Below are 14,796 nucleotides of genomic sequence, written 5' to 3'. Positions count from 1 at the left end.
CTGGAATGGGCCCCAGAGGCTTTATAAATCCAGAAGCTTCTGACCAAGCTTTAGGATGTCCTGGCCCCAAAGAAATGCCTCTCAGAGTAGAAACACTCTGAGCTCTTTCTAGATGCTAGCAATGGGCATACTTAGCCCTGGAGCCAGAGGAGCCCAGATGGCCTTTAGGATGGAGACAGTGAATCACTGGGCCCCTTTTTCCCGGGGCTATCGGCTTTGTCTAGGGAGGACTGGGGACATAAGGAGGTCAGAAGGAGGGTGGGTGCTCTGCCCAGTTGAGTGGTAGGAGCTGGTGTGTTGCTGTATTCTCAGGAGCTGGGTGGAGGAGAGTCAGTATTGCAGCTCCTGCTGATGGATGTGGGCAGGCATGAGGCCTTCCATAACACAAACATGGCCTGGGCACCCCCTGTGCTAGGCAGGTCCCATCATCCCCCAGATTCCTCCATCTGTGGCACTGTCTGGGGCATGCCAAGACAGATGGCTCCTGGGCAGGTTGATCATCAAAAGCATGACGCACATGTTCTTTGTGAGAGTGCTTTGTCATGGGCTCACCACCAACTCTCAGCAGAGGCTTCTCTCCCCCACCTTAACACTTGTCCTCAGCAGAGTAAGGTAGAAAGGAAGCCACTGAGGAATGGTGGAAGGGAGGGGTTCCAGGTAGTTAGGCAACTAGCAGCTGTCCCTCCCAGGTCCCAGAGCAAACATGAGCCAAATATCTCCGTGCCATTACGAGCTACACCATAACAAGACTTAGGCTCGGAGGGAGAAGGCTTCAGCTAGCTCTAGCACCCCTGAGCTGCTGATGAGCTCTGGAACTCTGAGCACATTTGAAACTCAATTTCCTTATCTATTAGTTGAGTGGGACTCCAAGGCCCTGTTCATCTTAACCCATCATGATTCCATGATTTGGAGTGGTTGTTCCCTCTATGCTTTCTGATCATCCAACAAGAAAAGAGGAGGGAAAGAGAGGCAGGGGAAATGGAAGCAAGAAAGGGAGCGAGAAAGCCATAAGGGAAGCTAGGAGACAGAGAAGAAGCTGGAGGAGCAAGACCATGGTCCACAGATGGACCAGCAGTGGAGCCTTGCTTCATGGGAGTGTCCCAGGCCCATTAAACTAATCCTTCCTCCCATGCCCCTACAGGCTGCTCACACGTTTATCCTGAAGTGCAGCTAAAAGAGGAGCTGCAGATCCAGAAATCCCACTCCTGGGTTTACATGCCCAGAGGAACTGAAAACAGAGACTCAGAAATCTGCACACCCATGTTCACAACAGCATCATTCACAACAGCCAAAAGGCAGAAGCAACCCAGCTGTTCACTGAGGAATGAATGGATAAACAAAATGTGACCTATTCATACAATGGAATATTACTCAGCCTTGAAAAGGGAGGAAACTCTGCTATAACATGGATGAAGCTTGGGGACGTTATGCTAAGTGAAATAAGCCAGCTACAAAATGGCAAATACTGCAGGGTTCCACCTGTAGGAGGTCCCTTGAGCAGTCAATTTCGTAGAGACAGAAAGTAGAATGGTGATGTCTAAGGGGAGGCAGGATGGGTAGTTGTTTGACGGGAACACCACCTTAGTTGGGGATGGTGATGACAGCTGTACAACAATGTGAAATGTACTTAATGCCATTGAACCGTATCCTTAAAACCGGTTCAGATGGTAAATGTTATGATATGTGTGTTTTGCCACCATTCTAAAACAATGAAGAGAAGCAGCAGGGAGGTGGGCCAGCAGGAAGAGAACAGGGGCCTTGGTCTTGGCCTTCACCTTGCATGTGGTCTGAGGCTCTACAGCGTGTGGGTCTCTGGAGACACCAGGTAGCCACCTGTGGAGAGTCTTAGCAGCTCCATCCTGTGCCCCTACCACAGCCGCTCCCTCAGCCCCTGCTCTAGCAAGGTGGGAATGTGAGACACAAAGGAAAGAAGCGATTTGTGGAAAAGATGGAGATCAGAGCTGGAGTAGGAGGAGAGTGATATTGGCACCTCGAGGAGAGCAAATCCTTGAGAGTGGGGTTGCTCTGAGTCCAGGCTCCACTTGACTCCACCCTCCCTCTGCCTGAGCCCTGGGCAGCTTCCCCTCCCCTGAAGCAGGAAGGAGCCTGACTCTCCCTCCTGCCACAATCCCTGGAGGGAGGTGGGTCTGGTCGCACTGGGGGTGAGAGCCAGGAGGCCCTGGAACCTCTTCCCTCAACCTCCCGCATCCACATGTTGCCACCCAGAAATGAGGCGCTGAGGGTACTGGAATCTTAGAATCCTCTGACTACCCTCATGGACCCCATCTATTTTGCAAAGGAGAAACTGAGGCAAGGAGAGAAAGAAGGGCTCAGTATCAGCAGATGAGCTGGTAGCTGAAGAACTCAGATGCCAACTGCCTGAGTCACCAAGTTTCCACCCTTCATGAAAGAGGCAAGTTCCCACCAATGGGCAGGACCACCTCAGGATGGGCTGATCAGTCAGCAACGGTCCCTCTGAAGTCCAGGGGACTTGGAGCTGTGAAACCCTCTGGAGCTGGGCTGGAACCCTGCCTGGGGGCTGGACTGTTCTTGTCCGGGACATGGGCAGCAGCAAATGCCTCTCTCCCACGTCCCCTGTAAGATTTTTAGTGAGATGTGTGATGAGTTCTCTAATGAGTCCTGATTATCAGTAGCCCCATAAAGGCCTAGTTTGCATATAAAAAGGTTGGCAGCTCTGAGAGTAAGTTCATTAATAATAATTGGAGAGGCCCAGGGCTGGGCTGGGCACATTTTCCTCTAGTAGCGCTGCTGATTGACCCCAGTGTCCCTCCTAATTGAAATGTAAAATGGCAATTTCTCCCTAGGCAACAAGGCATGAAGGGACCACTTCCACCACCCTGCCCCTTCCTCCCACCCCAGCATCCCAGATCCTGACCTGCCTTGTGCTGAGATTCCAGATACAAAATCACCTACAGATCTGACACTCCAGGGAAACTTCAGAGAAACTTTCATATTCCTCCAGGGCACGAGCCTGAGGCCCTGTTTCATGGTCCAGGGACTCAGGGCACCCAGACCTTTGTCTTCACCTTGAAGGCTCATCACCCAGCAAGAGTCTGGCTGGGAATCCTGTAACTGTGAGAGTAAGTCTGCCTCCCTCCTCCTCCACTAGTTTCAGAGTCTTGAACAAGTCCTGTCATCATTGCTTGGCTTAACAATGAATAGGGATTGAAAATTCCTCTTCCAAATGACCATTTTGGGGATTCCATAAACTAACACATATAAAGCATCTGGCCTAGAGTGAGTGGACATTCAGCAAATGTTTGTCCTTTCCTCCCAACCCAGGCTGCATCTTGTCCCTCATCTGCTCCCTTTTCCCACCTCATTTCCAAAAGACCCATCTCCCTTGCTCCTGCCTCCACGCAATTTTCTGCAAATACCCCAGCAGTTCCCACCCAACTTATTCCAGTCCTCTGGGCTTCACATCTTAGGATAAGTCTGCCTAACTTAAATGGCTGTAAGTGTCCCAAACACAAGGGGGACTGGCAGGGAGGTCCCAGTTCTGGCCACTGCTCCCCGAACAGCAGCCTCTGCTTCTGGGAAGTGACATCGTAAAGTTGCACATTCCATGTGTCCTGAGACAGGAGATCTGCCAGCCATTTGGCCTTGGGCAAACCCCTCAAACCCTCTGGGTCTCTTTACCCATAAAATGAAGAGATTGGTTTGGATTCGATGAATTGTGTAGTCCCTGGAATATTGTGACATCAGAAATATATATTGGGTCTTTTCCTCTGGCTGCTGGCACGGTGCTTCTAAAACCTTTGGAGTTTTCTGAATGACTGGGGGAAAAGGAGCATCTTTTGTTATTCACAGTAAGCCCTTTTCCACTATACCTGAGTTTATGTTCATGAGGTGACTCCTGGGGATGGGGGTATGTTGCCAGAGGATCCACACATGTAATTACAGGGTGGGACTTCAGCCCTCTCCTCTGGGGAAGGGAGAGGGGCTGGTGACTGAGTTCAACTGTCTACATAAAGCAGCCTCCATCAACACCCTAAGTGAAGGGGTTTGGAGAGCTTCCCCGGGGGTGAACAGGTGGCGATGTTGAGGGAGTGGTGCCCAGAGAGGACAAGGAAGTTCTGTGCCCTTTCCTACACCTTGCTCTAGGCACTGCTGCATCCGGCTGTTTATCTGTATCCTTTGCAACACCCTTTAAAAGAAACTAGTAAATGTAAGTAAATGTTTCCCCAAGTTTTGTGACCTGTTATAACAAATTATCCAATCTGAGGAGGGGATTGTGGGAGCCCCTGACTTATAACTGGTGGGTCAGAACTGCAGGGGACAACCTCAGACTTGCAATTGGCATCTGAAGTGGGGACAGTCTTGTGGGACTGAGCCCTTTAACTTGTGAGATCCAATGCTCACTCCGGGCAGGTAACGTCAGAAATGAATTGAGTTCTAGGCTACCCAAGTGGTTTCTTGGGTAGCACCGAGGATTGAAGAATTGCTTGGTGTAGAAAAAAGCCCCATGCATTTGCTGTTAAGTATAGAAAAGAACAGTTTGTTTTCCTTTCAGTCCCAGTTCTATTAATAACCCAGCTGATAATCTGGGATATAGAACTGTATGATCTTTTTGAAGCTCAGTTTTCCCACCTCTAAAATGGGGATAATACCTGCAAAACTAGCTCAAAATGTGGCATTCAATGAGCCAATGAATGAATACTGGAGGTATGGGGGAAGTGGGCCTCTGAGAGGTGGCTCTTCACCTATCAGCAGGGACATGTTTTAATATTTTAATAATTGGTATGTTGCAACTTGGTATGGTTGTCCAGTTGAGTAACTGGCTCTGACAGGCAGCATGGGATACTGCTGCGATTCTAATTGACATGGTTAACTTGGTACAAGCATTCAATTCGGTGTCAATTCCACTACCTCCATCCCCTTCCACATATTTTCCGTGTACTATATTGTTTCAGACACACACACACACATATAAGATCACTCCCGTGTTCTAGATAAAGACACTAAGGACACTATTTACCTCACTCAGTGCCCATGACAATGATGAGCACAGTATTTTCACCCAATCACCATACCATACCTTTATCCACAGATGATTATCCAGCTTCCATCCAAAACTCCTCAAAAACATACTGCCCTTCTCTTTCGAAGGAGGCCATTTCTCTGAACTACCATTTGAAAGGGCCAGCTTTTGGAGGATGGAAAACACCTGTATTTAACGAGATTCTTTGGAGACACATGCATGCCAGAAGAACCCGACTCCCTTGGAGGCTGTTTTGCCTGTGGCTACATTCTGCAGTTCTAAGAATGCAGGGGGGTGGGAAGTGGCAGTGGCTCGAGGCACAAGCACACCTTTAAAGGCCTGGCATTCAGGAGGTGACGAAGGTCAACTGTCCAGCCCCATGAACATTTTGGTCTCCACTGATACGCACACAAAATACAAATCGCACTGCTAATTGCAGAGGACAGGAACACGAAGTCAAAGTATAAAAGCGAGAATGATGACTTTCTATCCACCATGTCCAGCATGTTAGTGACTGCTTTATACAGAGGCTTCATTGCATATTTAAATAATTGAACAAGGACATAAAGAATGCAGCCTAGCTGGGAGAGAAAAGGCTGCCTTCAGGGCTGGTGCTGCCCGCAGATGGGGGTGATAGGCCCTTGAATTTATAGCCCTCAGTGTGTTTACAAAATGAGGGCTCTAATTCTCCTATTGTTACAGCAAGACTGGGGAAAACAGAGCTCTAGGGAAGAACAGGGACCTGGTGGGCAGCTAAGGAATAAATGATTTACAGGTCACCTCTCCTCCGTCCAAGTCACCTCAGCCTTCATTAGTCCCAAAGACAAGCCAGCCCTAACCCCAACCAACCCCCCAAATTTATACTCACCTTCTCAGAACCACGGTGCCCAATACAAAAATGTAACGCATCATATATTTTCTTGCTGTTCCCCAAGTTTATAATGCCATTAGTGTGATCTACGACAGGCTGGTTTATAGAGAGAGCAAAGTAATAATATAAAAAGGAAATACCCATAACCTGAAGCGGGGAGGGGCAGGCAAGATTGATGGAAAGTGCAGTTGTCTGGAGGAATGGCAACCCAGTAATTGAATACCTGGAGTGGGGGTGGTGCATGGGTGGGGAGCATGTTCTGTAGCTGGATTTGCTTTTTTTTTTTTTTCCACAGGAGGGTGAAAGGCACGGCAGGTGTGGTTTTGTTCCCTTGGGTTGGATCCCAGGAATGCCTTCCCTGCAAGAAGGGAAGCAGAATTGCTAACAAAGTGGATTGGTGATTTCCCTCCAGAGTCCAGTCAGTGGGTCAATGCCCTTGCTCTGCTCCTGTTTCAGGGCATGGGGCTTATTTCAGTACCAGGGGCAAGCAGCAGCCCATGAGCTAGGACTTTCTCGGTCTTGTTGGGTCTTCAGTCCTGGAGAAGACTTGATCCTTTTGATACCAGATTTCATCCTGGCTCTGAGTTTCTTTTCAGGGGTGTTGGGGTATTAGGGGATGTTAGGAGAAGCTTTCAAACACAGTTTTGCAAATCAAATAGAATTCATTTTGCCTCCTCTGATCTTACAACTATTCTCTGGAGTAGGCAGGCTGGTTGAACTTCAAGAGGAGAGGCGTTCCTGGGAGCCTCCTCGGCGAGCCTGCACACCTAGGGGCCAGATGTGCTTCACCCTCCTTGCAAAGCCTCTCTAGTCTGGTGCCCAGAGAACACAGCTTCAGCAGCAGCTCACTTTGCTTTTCAGTTTAGATGAGAAAAAACAACAAAATAGTCCATCAGGGACAAATTCTTGCCAATGGATTTGCTTTTGCAAGGAAGTTCACCTTTGTTCCTCAAGCATCATCATTAAGTGTGTGTGCCTGATGGGAGGTCCAGGTTGGCCTGTGGAGGAGCTGGGGATGGATTCTGAAGCCACCTGGGGACCAGTGGCTGCCGCTGCTCAGTAGAGGGGTGGGCATGGCTTTGTTAATGGCTGCCCAAGGCTCTGGCAGCTGATCTGAAGGCCCAGGGCTGTTATCACAATGCCATCATTAGTTGAAACAAAATCATTCCTTGTAACTGGAATATAGTTACCATAAACAGCATATGTTATTGGGCATTCTATTTCTAATAATTGTAATTATAGTGGAATACTTGCCATTAATATAATAACAACAACGATTGACTAGTTCTCTGTTCCAGACCAATAACTTCACCTGAACGCATTCTTTGTTCAGGGGGAACAAAAAAGGTAATTCGATATCCCTGATAGTCAACAAAGCTACTGTTGAAATGGAAGACACACAGATGAAAGCATTCCTGAGATGCAAGATGGTGCCGGGTAGATGAAAAGCCACCTGTCAGCCTTACTCTTAGCTAACAAAAGGACATTGTCTGCATCCGCTCACTCAAAGGGTAAAAGGAAATGAAAACCCCAGAGATTTCCAGAAGAGTCACCAGGGCCTGGGTACACCTTCATTCCAAAAGGGTGGGCCTTGGGCTGGATGTTCAGTGGAACTGCAGGTCCTGAGGGTATGGGTCACCCTGTTAGGTAAAGATGGTTGACCTAAGCCTTGACTTGACAGTCACCCTATAACTGCCAGCCCTCTGACCACTTTTTGGGCATGGATTTATCTTGGGGACTTTCCAACTTCTTTCTACTTACAATGACAGAACTTTAGAGATGATGTAGACCAATGGCCTCATTTTACAGATCTCTAAACATAGATCTCCATAGATCTTCTATACCTTTAAACCTCTCACAATGCCTTGAGTATGGCTGAAATGCTTAGGGTAATGAAGAATGAACAGTTAAATCATAACAAAACTTCAGAGTATCGTGCTGTGAGTAAGCTCTTCCCCTAGAGTAGTGACAGCACACAGGTGTCTGGAGGCTTCCACAAAATCACCATTTAATTGGGTAGCTTTCTTTTTACCCCTAACTCCTGCTACTATCTCTTCCCAGAAACATATATGGTAATGTTCCACATAAGCATGCTTCGGTCAATAACAAACTATATATAGGACAGAAGTCTCATAAGATTATAATATTGTAGTTTTACCATGCTTTTTCTATGTTCAGATATGTTTAGATACCCGAATACTTGCCATTGTGTTATAATTGGCTGCAGTATTCAGTACAGTTACCTGCTGCACAGGTGTGTAGCCTAGGATCAATAGGCTAGGCCATGTAGCCTAGGTGTGCAGTAAGCTACAGCACGTAGGTTTGTGTAAGTACACCCTATGATGTTCGCACAGTGACAAAATTGCCTAACATTTCTCAGAGGGTATCCCCAACAATAAGCAGCCCATGACTGTACATTGCTAAAATAAATACATGTAGAATGTAAAATTAGAGCAAACAATCAAACAACAACATAAAAAAATCCTCATATTTACACTAGCAGCCAGGAACTGTCTTTTGAGTTCTGAGGACAATGACCTCCTTTCACTGACCCCAAGTGGCTGGAGTCAGTCAGTAGTCCACACATACTTCTTTACTTGTTTCCCCTTTGCCACATTCACTAGGAAGATGCTACAACCACCATCACCAGCTGGCCAACTCTGGTTCACCTCTATGCTCACATTGAAAATGGCCCTGGGATTGAGCTGGGTAGAATGCAACCTCCAAGCCTGGACCAGAAGCACCCCAGGAGAGCTTCCTTTTCTTAGAATAAATAAACATCCAAGGTAAAGAGCAGCCAAAATGTATTCCATGTGATAAAGGAGGCATGGGCGATTCCAAACTACCTCAGAGCCGCTCCCTGCCATGGCCTGCCAGGCTCACCATACCATGGCTCAAGGGAAATGGAGAGGATGTCAGTGTGGCAGCAAGAGCTTAGTACATACAGCTCCATATCCTTCTCTGGGCCATTTCCTCCAGACTAGTTCCTTTCTCTGGGGCCCTGGCATCCCATCCTCTAAGATGCTGTGAATCTGTGGCAGTCTTTGCTTGTGTCAGGTGTTGAGGGGTGTCCCAACTGGCTTGGAGTCTGGGTACTTGAAGCCATCATTCCTCTAAAATCTCTGCATTGCCCTGGGAAACACGGTGGCCTCTTATTTTATTCTTCTTCCCCCACCCACTTTTTTTTTTTTTTTTTGGATACAGGATCTTGCTCTGTTGCCCAGGCTAGAGTGTAGTGGCTTGCTCGTGGCTTACTGTAGCCTCAATCTCCCAGGCTCAAGCAATCCTCCCATCTCAGCCTCTCAAGCAGCTGGGACTACAGACATGCAACACCATGCTCAGCTTACTTACTTACTTATTTTTACTTTTTATAGAAAAAAATAAAAATATTTTTCTACTGGGGAGAGTTTACTATGTTGTCCAGACTGGTCTTGAACTCCTGGGCTCAAGTGATCCTCATACCTTGGCCTCCCAAAGTGCTGGGATTACCGTGCCTGGCCTTATTTTATTCTCTTCTGGTTCTTTTTCCCTCTTTCTGAGCAACAGAAGGAGGCTCCTCTTCTATACTTAAAAGAAAGAAATTTGGTACAAGAAGAGCAAACAAGAAAAAAAAAGCAGAAATTCAAAAGCTTCCTGCAAGATAATTAAATGATTAGAGGCCTTCAGAATCCACCAGCTAGCTCAATTGTTTTTGCTTTCAGTTCACTCTTGGGCCTGTCCGCACATAGAACCTCTGCCAAACACGGCAGTCTGGAAAGCTGGAGAGAAGCTGAGAACCACTTTGTCTTAACTCCCATCAAATTATTTGCAGGTTTCAGACCAGAACAAGAAAACGATTCTTTTCACATCCCTGTCCCCAGCCTTGGTGGGTCAACCAGTCCTTCTGCTCATGAAACCACACCCCAAGACAGGCCCAGCCAGGCTGATGAGACTGTACAGCCTTTTATCAAGGACATTACCTTGCTGTCTGACTCACATCGCTCTTACTACCGTTATATCCATGTCGTCTTTTTTAAAGTAGAGAACTGACACATAAGTATGAGATTCACACTCCTACGTAAAATCCAAGATGCAACCACTCTCCTCCCTTTCCCTATAAAGGGACAGGGTCTCTTTTCCTGACTGTGAATCCATAGTAGCCATTTCCAGGCATGAACAGATTCCCATGGAGAGGCAGTTGGTCTTTTGTCTGAGGCTTTCGTAATCTCTTCTTGTTTCTGTCTGAAACTTGTAAGGAACTTCATGGGAGCTGAGACAAAGGTTTTCAGCCTCTCACCAGCTTTCCAGACTAGTGTATCTAGCAAAGGTTTTATCTAGCAAAGAGGCCCAAGAATAAAATGCAATCAAAACATTTGAGCTATGTGGAGCCTTCCAAAGGTCCCTAGTCATTTCATTATCTTAATGAAGGTTTTCCAATTTCTACTCTTTCTTTCTTGTTTGCTCCCCTTGTCTGTTACTCAATCATGACCATCCTCTCCCTTGACAACGTCTCCACTCCTTGCTTTTACTTCTAAAATGAATCACCTTTCTTACTGTCCACCTATAGAACTCCTGTTCAGCCATCAAGACTTGGGAAAAATGGGATTTGGGCCTGGATTTTCTGATGGCTAAGCATAATGCAGTCACACCCACTGTGCTAGGGGAGCCCCATGCAGCAGGTGTTAGCATGGGTTGTACATTGACCTTTCCTTTCAGCCTCAGATAAAAGAGAGCTTCTCTCCTGCCATGAGGGTTTGGCCAAAGGTAGGATTCTTAGTGGGGTAAGAGTCTGGAATGAGGCGGGCATTTGATGGGCCTGTATGTTCTCTCAATGCCCCTCCTTCCCCCTCCCCCCACCAAATCCCCTATGCTTCTTGCACCTGGACAGGTCCCTTCTCTCACAGCTGTGGTGCTGGCCACATGGTCATGACACCTGTGTGGTGTGTAAAGGGGTCTGAAAGATACACCCAAGACTAGGGGTGGAGGTGAAGGTGCTGGAGCCTGCTGAGTCCAGTGCTGGCTGAGAGAGTGCAAGAAACACCGTCATGTTTGAACAACAGACTTTTCCAGAGGTACACCTGTTATCCCTGAAGTCCTTGCCCACACTCTGACATTCTAAGAGAGATAACAGCATAGGCAGAAAGTATTTTTGGTGCAGTGATGATGAATGTTCAAGAAGAAAAAAACTTCAGAGGAAATAGAAAGGTCACATTTTAGCCTACAGTATCTCAGTGATTCTTCAACCTGGTCCAAGCATCAGAACCACAGGGAGGGCCTGTTGAAGCCCAAAGGGCCTGTTGAAGCCCAAGTTGCTGTACTCTGTTCCCGGAGCTTCTCATTCAGTTGGCCTAGGCTGGAACAGAAGACTCTGTATTTCTAGCAAGTTCTCAGCTGATGCAGATTCTGCTAGTCTGGGAACCATGCTTTGAAAACCACTGCTCTAGCTCACAAGTTGACCATTTTTTTATTCTCATCTCTCTCCCTTTTACTCAACTTGCCCTCTTTGGGGGTCTCAGTTTTCCTCTGTCAACAGTGCCCTGAGGAATAGCTGAGGAGTCTGGACACAGTCCTGCTGTGTACCCACAATAATTTCTAGGACACACCAACACACCCATCTCTTTGGAATCTTTCTAGGACCCATCTGGTGTGTGAAGGATCCTTCTTGCTGAAATGACCTGGAATACACCTTTGTCTATAACAGAACCTCCAGGGCTGATCCAGAACCCACAGTCCCAGCACAGAGTTTGGCATATTTCCTGCTTTTATAAAGTGGACCCTTAAGAGCCAGGAGGAAGGGGGTGGTCCTGCACGGTTTTCCTTTGGTTTCTCCTCTTAAGGGAATGTCTCTCTTCTGTGTCCCATGCTCACAACAAGAGGCACTCACCACTCTGGCTGCCAGGGACCTACCTCGGGCAGCTTTACTCGGCCTTCCTGGAAGGAGCAAGTCTTGGGGTCATGGGTGCAGACATGCCGGTATTTACACCAGTGGCAGCGGTATGGACTCTCCACGCAAGACAGGCACCTGGGCACAGAGGAAGGGAGGCACAAATCTAAGAACCTGGATGAGCCCAAAGCAGAGGGCCTGAGTCTCTAGGATCTAGCAAAACATTTTTAGTATTAAGAGAAACCACCGTGAAATGCGCAGCAAGGGCAGATCTTATGCACATCTATCCCTTTACTCCCCAAGACCTCAGGAAGCTAATGGTCTCTGGTTTCCTTCTTTTCCCATATGTAGCTGACAACCCTGGTCCCCCAAGGCCAAATTAGCCCTCCTCCATCTCCATGGGATAATATCCTCCTTTTCAAAAGAGGGAATGATAAGGTCTGGAGTAGAGGGCTGTGTAGAGAGACCTAAGAATTGGGGCAAACAAAAGATTAGGTTTGTATTCAAATGGACTCTGGGTCTCTGCTGCTGAGAAGCCACCTGGACCTTGCCTCAGGAGGAAGTGACTGAGGCTGCTCGCTCACTATGATGGCTCCTCTGTGGTTGGCAACCCCACCCCTTACCTTTACCCCAGGAAATCAAGGCAATTTTATAGGAGCTCCTGATTGCTTAAAAGCTCAACATGGTTCCTTTTTCCAAAAACTCAAATGCCTCTTCATACAGGCTATGCCCTTCACGGTGTCGATGACCACTGCCCCAAACGCAGGTTTGTTGCTTTGGCCATGAATAGGCCACACTTTCCCCACAAGCCATCCCTCCCTCCAGAGCACTATTTCTTCTTTCCACCACCTGACTACCTGCTTGACCAAGGAAGAGCTGGTCACCCTGGGCCCTTCTCCCGTGAATCTCTTGGTTGAAATCTCTGGGAAAGTCCTGGCCATCTCACCATTACCTGTCCGACTCCTCTACTAGTCCGTGGGCCATCAACTCCTGGAGGGTAAGGATTGAGTCTTTGTGTTGCATTGATTTTTGACTCCACCGTGTCTAATGAGTAACACATTCCCTTGCACATAGGAGATGCTTAAAATCATTTTATGGGCTTAATGGAAGCTTCACACATGATTTCACCTATTTACTCTGCTTCCCCAGAGGGGAAAGAGAGGATGGAGGGATTAGGCCACCGAGTGATAAAGACAGGGACAGCTCTGTCTGGTAAAGACAGGGACAGCTCTGTCACAAGAGGCAAGAGGAGAGTCCCAGGGCTAGAGCAACTCATTTTTGTCTGGGAGGGCTGGATGCCTTCTTACTTGCGGCCCCAAAGAGAGCTAAGCTTTAGACTCACAGCTGCCATAAGCAGATCAATAGACCCTAAAATTCCACCAGCCTAGATCCCCAAAGTGTCTCTTGTCATGTCATGCATGGATTGCAAAACAGGAGTGTGTTAAAGCAAGCAGGGTTTTTTGAGGTCAGGTCCCACGGTTTGCTCTGTGGAACTCTGGGGATGCCATGGAGCTCCTTTGGAGAATGTGTAGTTTTGTGGGGCTCCTAGAGGGGTTCCAGGCCCCCCAACCTTTAATTAGAGTAGGTCCTGCTTCCATCTATTCTGTATACTGGGCATCTACACCTACTTTCAGTTTAGGTTTCTATGGTGAAAAGAAAAACAGGCTGGCCCGTTCACAACCTGGTTCAAACTCATCATTTGATAAAGAAAAGATAATATAATAATAGCAAGAACATGTGGTGCCTAAACACTGGGCCAGACATGGCTCTAAATGCTTCTTCTTAGCATGGCCCTTTTACCCCTTGTGGCTGTCCTATGGGGTAGGCAGAGCTGATATTCAGGGCTAGCAGCCAAGCACAGCATCCCAGCCAATGACTGCTCTGATGGGACAGTGCTCCTGCCATGTCAGTTGGTATATATTTGCGTGACGCCCTGGGAAGGAGCACTACGATTTCCCTGTGGATAGAGGACACTGGGGCACAGAATGGTTGACCTTCCCAGTTGGTCCGGCTGCAGAGCCAGAGCCTCTGCCCTCCCCACCTGCCATTGGAAGTTGGATGCTCAAGTCAAACAAAGCTGGAGCTGGAGACCCCTGAGCCAGAATCTGCCCACCCCATACCTTTCTGCCTCCCTTTGGCCCCTACCAGACTGTCCCCACCTAGCCTGAGGGGCCTGTGGGGAGCTGAACATGCGATTGAGTGGTTAGACCACTTGCCCCTGTCCTGGATACACATCAGGGCCTCTCTCCCTCAGATCCATCCTCTGCCCATGGAGCTTGCTCTCTGTTCTTCACGTGGGATGCACCACCCCACAACAGATGGTGGAGATGGAATTGAGTTAGAAGGACTGATGTCAGGGAAGATGAATGCGCTAGGGGTGTGGAGAGCCCCACTCCCTAAGTTCTCACTCTCTGCTCTTCTAGTCTCTTTCTATTAACCCTGTGGGTACCAGAGGAGAGAGGGTGAAGGAGGTCTCCTCTGGGGCTTCTAAATGGTGACTCCCTGGGAACAGTGATGGGGTTTTCTGATCTTTGGATGAACCCTGACCCCAGGAACAGGAAGTGGGGTAAGGCAGGGGCCACTTACGAATTGTGGACGCTGCAATTGTAGAAGACAAAGCTGGTGCTGGCGAAGGTCATGCCAGTCTCCTTTGACTTGAGCTGCAGCTGTACGACATGGTGGTCCCCTACGAGGAGAGATGGCTGAGGGGTCGGGGAATGCTGAGGCCCCAAGCCAAGGATTCCCTGACCAGTGACACATGCTGGAAAAGGGAGCCTGCTCCCCAGGGTGCTGTTGGCTTAACAGGGCTCTGACCCAGCAGACCCAGTCCCAGGACAACCCTGAGAGCAGCTGCAGAGGGCAGTTCTAGTCTGTTCTCCCTGCCCACCATATCACTTCCCCTCTTCCACGTGTACACATACAGATGCACACTGCCAGGAATTCAAATGTGCATTCACATGCATGATATCCTGGCCAGACTCACAAAATTGATTCATAACCAGAAGAAACACATATGTAGACTTCTAGGAATGCTGCCACAAACTGCATAAGAGGTTTTGC

The 14,796-nt window shown here is 48.1% G+C and overlaps 1 protein-coding gene across 2 annotated transcripts in view; it reads right to left on the bottom strand.

Annotated features, from left to right (window-relative positions):
* Positions 1–14,796, bottom strand: part of PLXNA4 (plexin A4) — a 539,940-nt gene that overhangs the window by 96,417 nt on the left and 428,727 nt on the right. For both annotated transcript variants that reach the window (XM_011995835.1, XM_011995836.1), the window contains one exon: positions 11,760–11,874. In XM_011995835.1, the coding sequence (XP_011851225.1) occupies positions 11,760–11,874 (115 nt within the window). The remainder of the gene's footprint in view (positions 1–11,759; positions 11,875–14,796) is intronic.

The sequence above is a fragment of the Mandrillus leucophaeus genome, unplaced genomic scaffold (genome assembly GCF_000951045.1).
Source record: "Mandrillus leucophaeus isolate KB7577 unplaced genomic scaffold, Mleu.le_1.0 Scaffold5, whole genome shotgun sequence".
Classification (NCBI taxonomy): Eukaryota; Metazoa; Chordata; class Mammalia; order Primates; family Cercopithecidae; genus Mandrillus; species Mandrillus leucophaeus.
The sequence above is the reverse complement of the archived record's forward strand: the minus strand, read 5'-3'. Positions and strand labels throughout refer to the sequence as shown.